We start from the raw sequence: 13,401 nt of genomic DNA on the forward strand, positions 1-13,401 counted from the left end.
GAACCTACCTAATCCTTTCATCCTTTTCATTAGGAATCCTTTTTATTGGGATACCTTCCTAATCTACCTAATACCTTCATCCTTTTTATTAGGAATCTAGCTCAGGCCATCATTATCTCTTTATTGTAATGCTGAATGAAATAGTCATCTAATGTACCATCTTCAGTTTTGTCCATATCAAATCCCTTTAGCACATATGCAGAATGATATATCTAAGATAAAAATGAAACCTTATCAGTTTCCTCCGAACTCTGTAATGTGCTAGGCTCCATCACAGAGTAGGTACCTATTCTTGTTTGTCAAATGAATAAATGAAGAATAAGACCAGAGGCCTCTCAATATCCAAGGTTGGAGCTTATCTGGATTCTAGATTGTGTATTGTCTACCATCCTTTGAGAATGTCGGGTATCAACCAAATTTTTGTTTCTCAGTTTTCCTTGGAACTTTACAAAACCAGAATGAATAGCATATTTTTATAATGTATAGGTTGTATATAAGAACAGATAGGGTCCCTATGGTGAAAATCAAACCTATGTGCTATATGCTTATCTTTTGGTATAATCTATTAAATTTTTATTAATCATTTCTTAAGATAACTTTTCAAATATAAATGTTTCCCTTCCTTACACTACGTAGCTAGAGTTCAGTGTTATGAAACAAAGATTCCTTCTCATCACAGTTTGACAATTGGTGTTTTGATTTCTAGTCTTTAGAGTTGTGTAAATTTGTTCTAACAAAGAATCATTTTAGAACTGTTTGCTTAAAACAACTTGCCAAAATACCAAAAAGTATATGTGATGATATAATTAGATGTTTAAACATGCTAATGAGGTCAAAGGCAGGGAAGCTTGGGCTTGGTATTTCCTTTACTCACTTTTAAATTTTCGTACAGTGCTTCAGTGTGCATTTTTCCCCCTGTGTGTTAAAATATACATAACATAAAAGTTACAATTTAATCATTTTTAAGTGTGTAAGTACACTTAAGTACATAACCATTTTTAAGTGTATAAGCATTAGGTACATTCACATTTTTTGTGCAATTTCAGTATACTTTTTCCTGAAATTATATTTAAATAATTCAATATTTTCATGATTGAGACCCAAAACTTCCATTGAATAAGTAGAATTTTGGGGGGCTTATCAACGTGTTTTGAAGAAAAATGATTTTGCGTTTTTTTATTTTGGTTAAGGAGCTTGCGTTATTTCCAATCTTACTGGGCTTAGGGAAAGCAAATGTCAATGGAAATTTATTTGATTTATCTGAACTTTGTTTCCAATTTTAGCTTAATAAAATAATTAAATATTTAAATAAATGTATTAAAATATTAAATATTTAGGAAGCTGAAAATCTTTTACTGTTGTGAAGAGTCCCATTTAATCATGATTGGTATCCTATTCCTAACAGTAGTAGATAAGCAACAATGTTGTAGAAAATAATTAAAAAATTGAAAAGACATTTGGCCATTTCCCCCTGTATTTTGAAATGACTTCTAAGTTTAGAAATCAGACCTTATAGCATAAGATTAGATAGAAATTATCTTTATTATATACATATATTAGAAACAGTGCTTATAGATAAATCAGTCTTGTGTTGTTTTAACAAAAGAGTAAAATATTTGTCTATTGCTTTACTAATTCATGAGACTCTTCTTGATTCTGATGATTGAATCCTTTATAAGATATTGATTGATTTCAAAAGACAGTAGATCCAAAATGTGAAGTATTATTTAGAGATGTTCAGAGACCATATAAACCCAATTTTGTTTATTTTTTTAGTTTAACTTATTTAAATGTGATTCCTTTCTTGAGAAATGATAACGTGGAGACTTATGTATAGAATGTTAGAAAGTAGAAAGGATTGAATTCAATGTCTGACTAATTATTGGACTCAACTGCAGTGTGAGGTTAAGCTTTAATGTAGGGGACAGAGGAATGACAATGCACTATTTATCTTAATAAATTTAAAGCTTTTGTTGTAAGCTGCTCAAAGAGAAACTTTGGTTGTGGGACAGGAGTCGGGTGGAAGTGGTATTGGTACTTCAGCCTCTTGCCTTCATTCTCGTGTGAGGAGAGTTGGCTTTGAAATAAACTGAAAGACCTTGGAGTTTATAAAAATCTCCTGGAAAGATGTTATGGTCATTGGAATCAGTTCAGTCATCTAATGAGCTAGACATTGACTGGAGCACACTTGAACTGATAATAAACTTGGTTTATTTTGGAAAGTGCCGAAAGTACCCATCTTCCCAATACATACATAACATAAAATTTACCGTCTGACCATTTTTAAGTATATAGTTGAATTGTGTTAAGTGTATAGTGAATCAAATTGACTCTCATTCAATCATCATCATCATAATTATTATATTTTGTATTTACCAAGAATGAAAACTGATACCTAACCTTCAACTTTTTCTAGTCTGTTTACCTTAATATTCCTTCTTTCCTACCACCAATCTGCCAAGATCTTCTTGAGGGAATACAGATGTAGGGGTATAGGACTCTGGTGGTGAAGAAGCTTAGAAGATTTGGAGTCTTCCACCCTTCCTGTCTGCTGAGGCACCATTTCCATCTCCCGTCTTCTTTCCCAGCCTGTCAGAGCCAATAGCATGGCTATTGAAAGAACAGCATGATTGCTCTCTGAATCCAGACATTTTTCTTTCCTGTGGCAGACCTGGAGAAATATCAGAGTCCTGAACCTTTTCCAGCATATTTTGAATGTACATAATCTTGGCTGTAGTAATCAGCAGACAAACTAATTATTCATTCACACATGCTCTGGCCAAGTTTTAGCTCATTTGGAAACTTGTAATGACTTTGGATTCTGTCCTTTGTAAAATGACAACCTAAGAATCTTATCTTTTTTGCTGGTTCCAAGTTTTAGGTGGGATTTTGATATAAGTTTTATAATCATGTAGGAATTGTGGGTCAAAACAAGAAATTAGCATTATGGGCAGGTGGATTCTTTTGCAGGCTAGATATAAAACATATATTTCTTGAAGGCTTGTCATGCTAGGGGGGAATGTCTTGATTTAAGGAGATATGGCAGAGGAGAGCCTTGTAAGAGAAAGCTATTCTGATAAGAGTGGTTTTGTTCTTACAAATAAACAGTGGCTCAAGTCAGTAACAGAGCGATAGACTATGGAGAATGCTAGCGTAATGTCATACTTGGGGTATAGGAACCATATACATTCATTTAGAGTAGCATTAATTTCCCATTTAATATTTGTTAGAAACTATTATAGATTTTATCACTCTGCTGACAACAATTCTATTTGGAACATGAACTGCTTATATAAAAATCATTTTTAATGTGAAAACTCTCATTAGCTTAAAACGCAAGTCAAAGGGTTAGCTTTAAAAGCTGAGTCACAATCTCATTTACCATCAGAATTCACAGTTTTCTTCTTTATTTTACTTGGTAGATTAATCCCGTCTCAGCAATGCCATTAGGTGCCTGCCTTGATGGTGTGGAAAAATACACACAAACATCTGATATTTCTAAGCATGTGAGTTGTGACAAATTTAAATGTGTTCTAATAGAGCATCTGTGTATAACTAGCTGAAGATTTATAGGTGTTTTTTAACTTAAGGATGAGGAAATTGACCACTATAGGATAATTAAAAATAGCAACTCTTTGTAAAAGCAGGAGCTAAGTTGTTAAATGCCAGGGCACCAACAGGCAATATTCTGTAATCTAAATTGGGTAATTTCTATCATTGTCACTTGAAGATCTGATATATATTGGAGTCAATGAATCATCCCACCAACATCTCATAACTAAAGCATATTTTGTTTCCTTTTCATGGGTAGAGTTTTAGTCAATTGAATAATAAATTGTCCTGTCTTTTCTGAATCATAGGATAGGCAAGTTTATATAGGCAGAACTGATGAAATGAGATCCCAGAGAAGATATTCTACCCTGTTTTAAAATATTTCCAATGAAGGATACGGTCCAGACTACTTTGGTTATAGTTTTCGGTATTTGAAATAGTAATCTCATGTGGTTGTTTTAAAAATATTTTCAATTTATCACTGAAGATTTGTCTGAAATGTTCAGAAGTCAGGAATGAATTAACTTCTGTATAATACCCAATATCCTGGTCAGTACCTACTCAGTCCTACAGTTACTGGGTGTATAAGGCAATGCTCCTCTTCCTTTGAAAAGCATAACCTTTGAAGCCCTTACAGTTTATAAAGAACAGTCATGCACTCAGTCTCACAATGACACTATGTTATATAAAAAGATTACTAATTCCTATCAGAAATTAAGATTGAGAGAGGTTAAGTGACTTACTCAAGGTCATATATTTAGGGAGTGGAATAATTACAACTCAAGAACATGGTGGTATGTGCCTGTAATCCCAGCTACTTGGGAGGCTGATGCAGGAGAGTCACGTGAACTCGGGAGGCGGAGGTTGCATTGCACTGAGGTCATGCCACTGCACTCCAGCCTGGGCAACAGAGCGAGATTCTATCAAAAAAAAAAAAAAAAAAAAAAAAGAACAGTTATTTTTTCTCCAAGGACAAGGTACTTTGCACTCTACATTTTGCTGACTCTTTGGTATGCTTATAAAATTGGGCATGGTAAACATGCATTATGATGCTTTTGGGAAATTTGTTCCTGGGGCAGTCATGTGAATTGGGATGTGGTTGGGAGCATCATTAATTGAGTCTATGGTCAGAACAGAGACTAGTATAAAGAAATACCCAGTTTAAGTGGCATCAGTCAGATATTCAGTGTAAATGAATTGGGAATGATAGACACAGTGGACAGTCCAAGACTGAAATGAAATCCATCATCTCATCGGTATTCAGAGGACTGGAACTGTATTTTAGGAAGGATGATAGGGGAGAAGGCCTAGATACAATCAAGAGGGAAACAGTCTCAAAAAATAATAAACCTGCTTAAGATACTCTCTTCTGAACGGATGAATTTTGATGACCTGTTGGCCCTGTTGGTCAGGGAAGGGTGAAATGGGCTGAGGAAACTGGAATTCTGTAACACTAAGATCCAAGGACACTTCCAGAAATGGCATTTGCAAGGTGAAAGTGTTTCCTGTAAAATCTTCCGGCAAAGGGCTTTGAAATTTAACTTATATTGGAAGAACCTTAAAAAGATAGTAGAGCCATTCATATTTCTATTTGGTTTAAGCTGTGCCTACTAATAACATTACACTGAAATGCAGGTGTGAATTCCTATAATGTTAAAATCAAATTGTTTACCTCAGTTTGAAAATTTGCTCAAATGTGAGTGATTGGCTATTGTTAGCTCTCAATTTGACTTTCAAGACACCTTGAAAAAGCTTGAGAAAAAAAGTGATTTCTAGTTAAGCTGTTCAGTTAAGCACTTTGTGATACAAAGTATGTTAAGGTAAAACCATTTATTTAAATCCACCTTAAGAAAACCTCTTTAAAAGGTTGCAAAGTATAAATGAGGAAACCTTTAAAAATATACAGCTTTATTTCTGTTGCATATCTATTGGGAGTTGAGCTAGGTAGTTGAGGCACCAGCATGAGGTTCTTAAGAAATCTGCTTTAAGGAACAAATCAGAGTGATTTGTACTTAATACTTGATTTTGTTTCAAAGACCACACAGGCATCTGAAAAATAAGTTTTTGCCTGAATCCTATAATTTCAGTTTTCTTAGCAATTTCTCTTTTCTGAAAAAGTGAAAAGGTAAACTTTAGGCTAGCCTCTATTCAAATAATCACAATATGTGAATTGAAGTTTGAGGAGTTCATAGAGTGTTACTGAATTTGTCTGTTTTCTAAAAGATATTGATTCATTCTTTTCAAATTGTTTTACAGGATCCTTCAAACCAAAAATGTGGTGGAAGAAAGAAAACCGTGTCTTTCAGCAGCATGCCATCGGAAAAGAAAATTAGCAGTGCAAATGACTGCATCAGCTTCATGCAAGCTGGCTGTGAGCTGAAGAAAGTCCGGCCAAATTCTCGCATTTACAACCGTTTTTTCACTCTGGACACAGACCTCCAAGCTCTTCGCTGGGAACCTTCAAAGAAAGACCTTGAGAAAGCCAAGCTTGATATTTCTGCCATAAAAGAGATCAGACTGGGGAAAAACACAGAAACATTTAGAAACAATGGCCTTGCTGACCAGATCTGTGAGGACTGTGCCTTTTCCATACTCCATGGGGAAAACTATGAGTCTCTGGACCTAGTTGCTAATTCAGCAGATGTGGCAAACATCTGGGTGTCTGGGTTACGGTACCTGGTTTCTCGAAGTAAGCAGCCTCTTGATTTTATGGAGGGCAACCAGAACACACCACGGTTCATGTGGTTGAAAACAGTGTTTGAAGCAGCAGATGTTGATGGGAATGGGATTATGTTGGAAGACACCTCGGTAGAGTTAATAAAACAACTCAACCCTACTCTGAAGGAAGCCAAGATCAGGTTAAAGTTTAAAGAAATCCAGAAGAGCAAGGAAAAACTAACCACCCGTGTGACCGAAGAGGAATTTTGTGAAGCTTTTTGTGAACTTTGCACCAGGCCAGAAGTGTATTTCTTACTTGTACAGATATCTAAAAACAAAGAATATTTGGATGCCAATGATCTCATGCTCTTTTTAGAAGCTGAGCAAGGAGTCACCCATATCACCGAGGATATGTGCTTAGACATCATAAGGAGATATGAACTTTCTGAAGAGGGACGTCAAAAAGGGTTTCTTGCAATTGATGGCTTTACCCAGTATTTATTGTCATCAGAATGTGACATTTTTGATCCTGAGCAAAAGAAGGTTGCCCAAGATATGACCCAGCCATTATCTCACTACTATATCAATGCCTCTCATAACACCTATCTAATAGAAGACCAGTTCAGGGGGCCAGCTGACATCAATGGGTATGTTAGAGCTTTGAAAATGGGCTGTCGAAGCATTGAACTCGATGTAAGTGATGGTTCCGATAATGAACCAATCCTTTGTAATCGAAATAACATGACAACACATGTTTCCTTTCGAAGTGTCATAGAGGTAATAAATAAATTTGCCTTTGTTGCTTCTGAATACCCACTCATTCTTTGCTTGGGAAATCATTGCTCCTTGCTACAGCAGAAGGTAATGGTTCAACAGATGAAAAAGGTCTTTGGCAATAAACTCTATACCGAAGCACCTTTGCCCTCAGAATCCTACCTCCCATCACCAGAAAAATTAAAAAGAATGATCATTGTGAAAGGAAAGAAGTTGCCTTCTGATCCAGATGTGTTAGAAGGAGAAGTTACAGATGAAGATGAAGAAGCCGAAATGTCTCGAAGGATGTCGGTAGATTACAATGGTGAGCAGAAACAAATCAGACTGTGTAGGGAGCTCTCTGATTTGGTATCTATTTGTAAATCTGTTCAGTACAGGGATTTTGAACTATCTATGAAAAGCCAAAACTATTGGGAAATTTGTTCATTTAGTGAAACAGAGGCCAGCCGCATTGCAAATGAGTACCCAGAGGATTTTGTTAATTATAATAAGAAGTTCTTATCAAGAATCTATCCCAGTGCCATGAGGATCGATTCCAGTAACTTGAATCCACAGGACTTTTGGAATTGTGGCTGTCAGATTGTAGCAATGAATTTTCAGACTCCAGGTCCAATGATGGACCTTCACACGGGCTGGTTTCTTCAAAATGGGGGATGTGGTTATGTTCTAAGGCCGTCTATCATGCGAGATGAAGTTTCTTACTTCAGCGCAAATACAAAGGGCATTGTACCTGGGGTGTCTCCTCTAGCTCTTCATATCAAGATCATCAGTGGTCAGAATTTCCCAAAGCCCAAGGGAGCTTGTGCCAAAGGGGATGTCATAGATCCCTATGTGTGTATAGAGATACACGGAATTCCAGCGGATTGTTCGGAACAAAGAACTAAAACTGTACAGCAAAACAGTGATAATCCTATTTTTGATGAAACTTTTGAGTTCCAAGTAAACCTACCTGAGCTGGCCATGATCCGTTTTGTTGCTCTGGATGATGACTACATTGGGGATGAGTTTATAGGGCAATATACGATACCATTTGAATGTTTGCAGCCTGGATATCGGCATGTTCCCCTGCGCTCTTTTGTGGGTGACATCATGGAGCACGTAACCCTTTTTGTCCACATAGCAATAACTAATCGAAGTGGAGGAGGAAAGGCACAGAAGCGCAGTCTTTCAGTGAGAATGGGGAAGAAAGTTCGGGAGTATACCATGCTCAGGAATATCGGTCTTAAAACCATTGATGACATCTTTAAAATAGCAGTTCATCCATTACGAGAAGCCATAGATATGAGAGAAAATATGCAGGTAGGAGAAACATCCTGCACTCTCCTTCCCTATTCCTGCTTATTCCTACCCTTCTAATGTTTTATTAATGAACTGATTTGCAAAAATTTATCAGAAAGATTGTTTAAGTCTGGGCGCGGTGACTCATGCCTATATCCCAGCACTTTGGGAGGCTGAGGCAGGTGGATCACTTGAGGCCAGGAGTTCGAGCCCAGCTTGGGAAACATGGTGAAACCCTGTATCTCTAAAAAAATACAAAAGTTAGCGAGGTGTGGTGGTGAGCATGTGTAGTCCCAGCTACTCAGGAGGCTGAGGTGGGAGAATTACTTGAGCCTGGGAGGTCAGTGATGCAGTGAGCTGTGATTGTACGAGTGCACTCCAGCCTGGGCAACAACAGAACAAGTCCCTGTCTGAAAATGAAAAAAGAAAGAAAGATGTGTAAACCTGTGTACCATTGAACTAAGTTCAGTATTGTCTTTGATAAAACAGATATATTTTATGTTTCTAACTGTGAATGCTGTGTTCAGTTTGGACTGAACTAAGATGTAGCAAAATGCTGTATATCCATTAAATATCCTTAGTACAAAACTGAATCGATATATGGATATGTGCATCTGAAACAATGGGAAAAAAGTAGAATATACAATATATGTGTGTAATATATAAAAAATTATACAAACACACACATACTAATTACCAGTGTATATATAACATATTTGCAGATGTGAACATGAGAGAGAATTTGAAGTGATATAAAACAAGTGTAATGCCTATTAGGTTATTTTTTAGTTTTAAATTATGTATAATGACAACCATAATAAATTACTCCCCACAAGAACAAGTAAAACTAAACAAAAAAAAAATCAGCACTCAAACTTGTTGAAAAGTATTTAACCTTGTCTTAGAAATGTGGTTTAATTGAAAGAACATGGGTTCTTGATCAAATCTATCCCTGTGCGATCTTCAGCAAATTATTTCAGGTCTCTGCTCATCAATATTCTCCACATAAAGAAACAAAAATAATTATAGTTATCACAAGATTATTATTAGAGTAAAATTAGAGTATATGGAAATTGACTAGCCTCAACATTTAGAAATTCAATGTTAAGTCTTCTTTCCTTCATTAATGCTTATAATCTGAGACAGTGTTAAACTTAAAAAAAAACTACTTAATATACTTACTAGGCTAGTGTTATTAGATGCAAACAATAACAGATATTAACTGAGTACCTGCAATATGCAAAGTGGATATTATTCAATCCACTTTATTTCTTTAGCTGATGTGTTTATAATAATCCTCACCAAAAATCCCTGTTTTCAAGATAGAGAATAAATTTGAAAAGGTTACTGCATTTCCTAAATATTTCAAGTTAACAAATAACAATGTTAGCCTTTAAATCCAGGATTGCCAGTATTTAATAGAACAACAGGGTGAGTATAGTTAATAATAACTGCACATTTTAGAGTAACGTAAAGAGTCTAATTGGATTGTTTGCAAGTCAATGGATAAATGCTTGAGGGGATGCATACCCCATTCTTCATGATGTGCTTATTTCATATTGCATGCTTGTATCAAGACATCTCATGTACCTCATAAATATATATACCTACTATGTACCTACAAAAGTTAAAAATTAAAGAAAATAAATCCAGGATTGCCTAATACCAAAATCCATTACCATTATCATTCATGTGATGCAGAACCACAAACCCATGACACAGTTAAATACTTGTGGTGGGTTGTCTTAGCCACCATTTAAAAAATAGAATCCAAATAATATCAGCATATTCTATGTACCTTTTTCTGACATAATTCTAGTACTATTATAAATCCCTATGTTAGATTACTTATAAACCATTTCTGCACTTAACTTTATAGATTAGACTTTACATATTTTATATAATTCTTGAAATATGTACTTTGCATATTTTATATTATGTATTTAAAATACATAGAAGAAGAGTTACAGATAAAGCATATCCAGGTAGCGTTGATAGTTCATATTATCTTAACATAAAGTCTTTGGGGTTAAGGATTTTTTGGAGTCTCATCAGTAGAAAAATGAAGGTGATCATTGTCATGAAATTCATGAGACACATAATAAATTAGGTACTGTTTGCTGTGGGTAAAATGTAAAATAGTCATAATTTCTATTTCAAATAAATTTTTTGAAAAGACCGTAACATGGACAAATGTAGCTCTACATGAAATGTGCTTTCAGTGTGTGTGTCTGTCAGGTGCCTTACTGATGAAGTGACAAAGGAATGCCATTGATTAGTCAGATGGAGGGTGGTGAGCAGTAGCATCCTGCTACCTTGAGGAAAAAAGCCCTAGCGAAATGCACTCCAGTATACAACCCCTACCATTATGTTTTCCTGATCACCATGATACAAATCATACATGGCATTCATGATCAGCCAGTACTTAGTTGTGTGACTATCCCAGTGCTCTGCTTTGAAAAGCACTGCATAGCCTTGTGTCCCAATCTGCTTTGCTTTCATGGGATGTTTGTGGTTATTGGTAAAAATTGAGCAAGATGAAGTATAGTCATGAATAGCTGTGTGTATTATCTTTTAAAAATGAATATACTTTTCTGTAAACCTGGGAGTGCTGGGGGTGATGTGTCAGGTGGTCAGAAGTGTGATTCCATGTTTTCTTCCTCACAGAACGCAATCGTGTCTATTAAGGAACTATGTGGACTCCCTCCAATTGCCAGTCTGAAGCAGTGCCTGTTAACTCTGTCATCTCGGCTCATCACCAGTGACAATACTCCTTCAGTCTCACTTGTGATGAAAGACAGCTTTCCTTACCTGGAGCCTCTGAGTGCAATTCCAGATGTGCAGAAAAAGATGCTGGCTGCTTATGATCTGGTAAGAAATTGCGACTCCAAAGGTGTCTCAGTGCTGCCTTATGATGGTTGAGACAAAATTTATATGGAATCTATATTTTTCCGCTAATCCCTAGAATGTACCTCTTATCCTCATGGTCCAAAATGGGTGCTGAGCTCCAGCAATAATATCTGCATTCTAACCATCAGGAATGATGAAAAGAAGTAAGACATAGCTTCTTCCTTTTAGGACATTTATCTGAAATAGAATAGATCATATTTGCTTTTATTTCATCAGCCTGGAGTTGACACATATCCACACTTATTTATTTCATCAGCCTGGAGTTGGCACATATCCACACTTAGTTGCAAAGGAGAATGGAAAATATCATTTCAAGGGGCCGTGCAAAGGAGAATGGAAAATATCATTTCAAGGGGCCGTATGCTAAATGTTGTCTCTTCTGTTATGAGGTAATAAGGGGAGAATGGATATCAAGGGACAACCAATAGTCTGCTAGAGAAGTGAATAAGCAATTCACTCCCCCGCCCCCACCAAATAACAATGAAAAATGAAAAACAGTTAACCTTAAAATTAGAAATTAAGAAAATATAGTAAGATATTCCCCTCAACATTAAATTGACATTTTTTTTTTCTCTTTAAAAATAGTACCTCTGATCAAGGATTTAAGGAAGTGGATACCCTCATTCATCTACCTCTAGTGGAAAAATGAATTGATACAGTATTTCTTGGAGAAACAATTGGCAATACAATTTAAAATGCTTATTAGTTTGATCTATAGAGTTCGTTTTCTTGGATTTATTCTAAGCCAATAGAGAGATGCATAAACATTTATGTTAATAATGTCAACATAGAAAGATTAGCTAAGTGAAATGTAATAATCTATATTATAGATTCCTTTGAAGATATTAAAATCATGTGTTAGAAGAATATTTAATGGTATGGAGAAGTCTTTACAATGTTTTGTAGAAATTTTGATTACAAAAAAATGGGCAATAGGATTTAAATTACATTTCTATGTATATGTACCTAAGTTGCTAGCAGGTTATTAATAGTGATTGTTTTTATATGAGAGTGAATTATATTTTCTTGTTTATGCTTTTCTATATTTTTTCTGTATTCACCAAACTATAATGAACCCAACTAATTTTATAATTGAATAAAATAAACCTTCAGGAAGAAAAGATGAAGATTTTATCATTAAAAAACAACTAGAAGAAAGATATTTGAGGTAAACGTTCTATGAATGAAAAATAAAAATTTCCACAGGGCATATTCTGCTTATGAATGACCATACCTGTTATAAACTGTACTTCATGGTTGCTAGGGAAAAGTTTACCTATTACCTGTATCTCATTTTTCATGAAATCAATTTTTTCAACATAAAAATGGGGACTGAAAGCTATTCAGTGAATAGGTATAATTGCCATCTAAGAGGTGAAATTAGGGTACTAGTTGCCATAGAGACAGACAGTAGAAATCACTTATTCCTCCACTACTCTTTTAAGCTAAGAAAGAGAAATCATTCGTGGCGAGGGAGCTCCCTGAAGCTGACCTGTAGTAAGCAGAAGGATACCTGGTCTGGGGCTGGGCAATTTCCATTTCACATCCCCGAGCATGTGACAGTGTCTTGTTTTTTCAGTTTTTTCTGCTGAAGCCAAGACTGAAATATTAGCCTTCTTCTCATCTGTATTATTAAAATGCAAATTGTAATTTCAGGCAGAGCATGGTTTTCCAAAGATTAATATAAAAGGCTACGGTGGAAGCAGAAATACTTATAATGAAGTCTTTCATGTACAGTTCTCTATGGAAAACCATTTTGGGAGGGAATTGAGTGTAAATATCCCGATACCACATGGTAAACTTGGTAGAATTCAGAAGTGGTTAAAAACACCATTGTCATCTCTGTTGAGTATTTATTTTGAGGGATGGGGTGGGTGGGGACAGATACATGTAATGAGGATATTGGCCTTGAAATTAAAACATCATTTTTACTTTCTAGGATTTGCATTGTTATGGTTGGCATCTTTAATGCTCTTAGTGTCTTACTGTTTGTATTAATCTTAAATAGGTCTTCTAAGATCTCTTCAGATCTAGAGTGAACATTTAAAAACATAGATCAAGGGTCTGGTTTACACCTGCAATCCCAGGACTTCAGGAGGCCAAGGAAGGTGGATCACCTGAAGTCAAGAGTTTGAGACCAGCCTGGCCAACATAGTGAAACCCCATCTCTACTAAAAATACAAAAATTAGCTGGACGTGGTGGCACATGCCTGTAATCCCAGCTACTCG

General features: G+C 35.7%; 1 protein-coding gene across 2 annotated transcripts in view; it reads left to right on the plus strand.

Annotated features, from left to right (window-relative positions):
• PLCL1 (phospholipase C like 1 (inactive)) overlaps positions 1-13,401 on the plus strand; it is a 347,991-nt gene that overhangs the window by 276,149 nt on the left and 58,441 nt on the right. For both annotated transcript variants that reach the window (XM_025404716.1, XM_025404715.1), the window contains 2 exons: positions 5,809-8,283; positions 10,930-11,133. In XM_025404716.1, coding sequence (XP_025260501.1) covers positions 5,809-8,283; positions 10,930-11,133 — 2,679 coding nt within the window. The remainder of the gene's footprint in view (positions 1-5,808; positions 8,284-10,929; positions 11,134-13,401) is intronic.

This window comes from Theropithecus gelada, chromosome 12 (genome assembly GCF_003255815.1).
Source record: "Theropithecus gelada isolate Dixy chromosome 12, Tgel_1.0, whole genome shotgun sequence".
Lineage (NCBI taxonomy): Eukaryota > Metazoa > Chordata > Mammalia > Primates > Cercopithecidae > Theropithecus > Theropithecus gelada.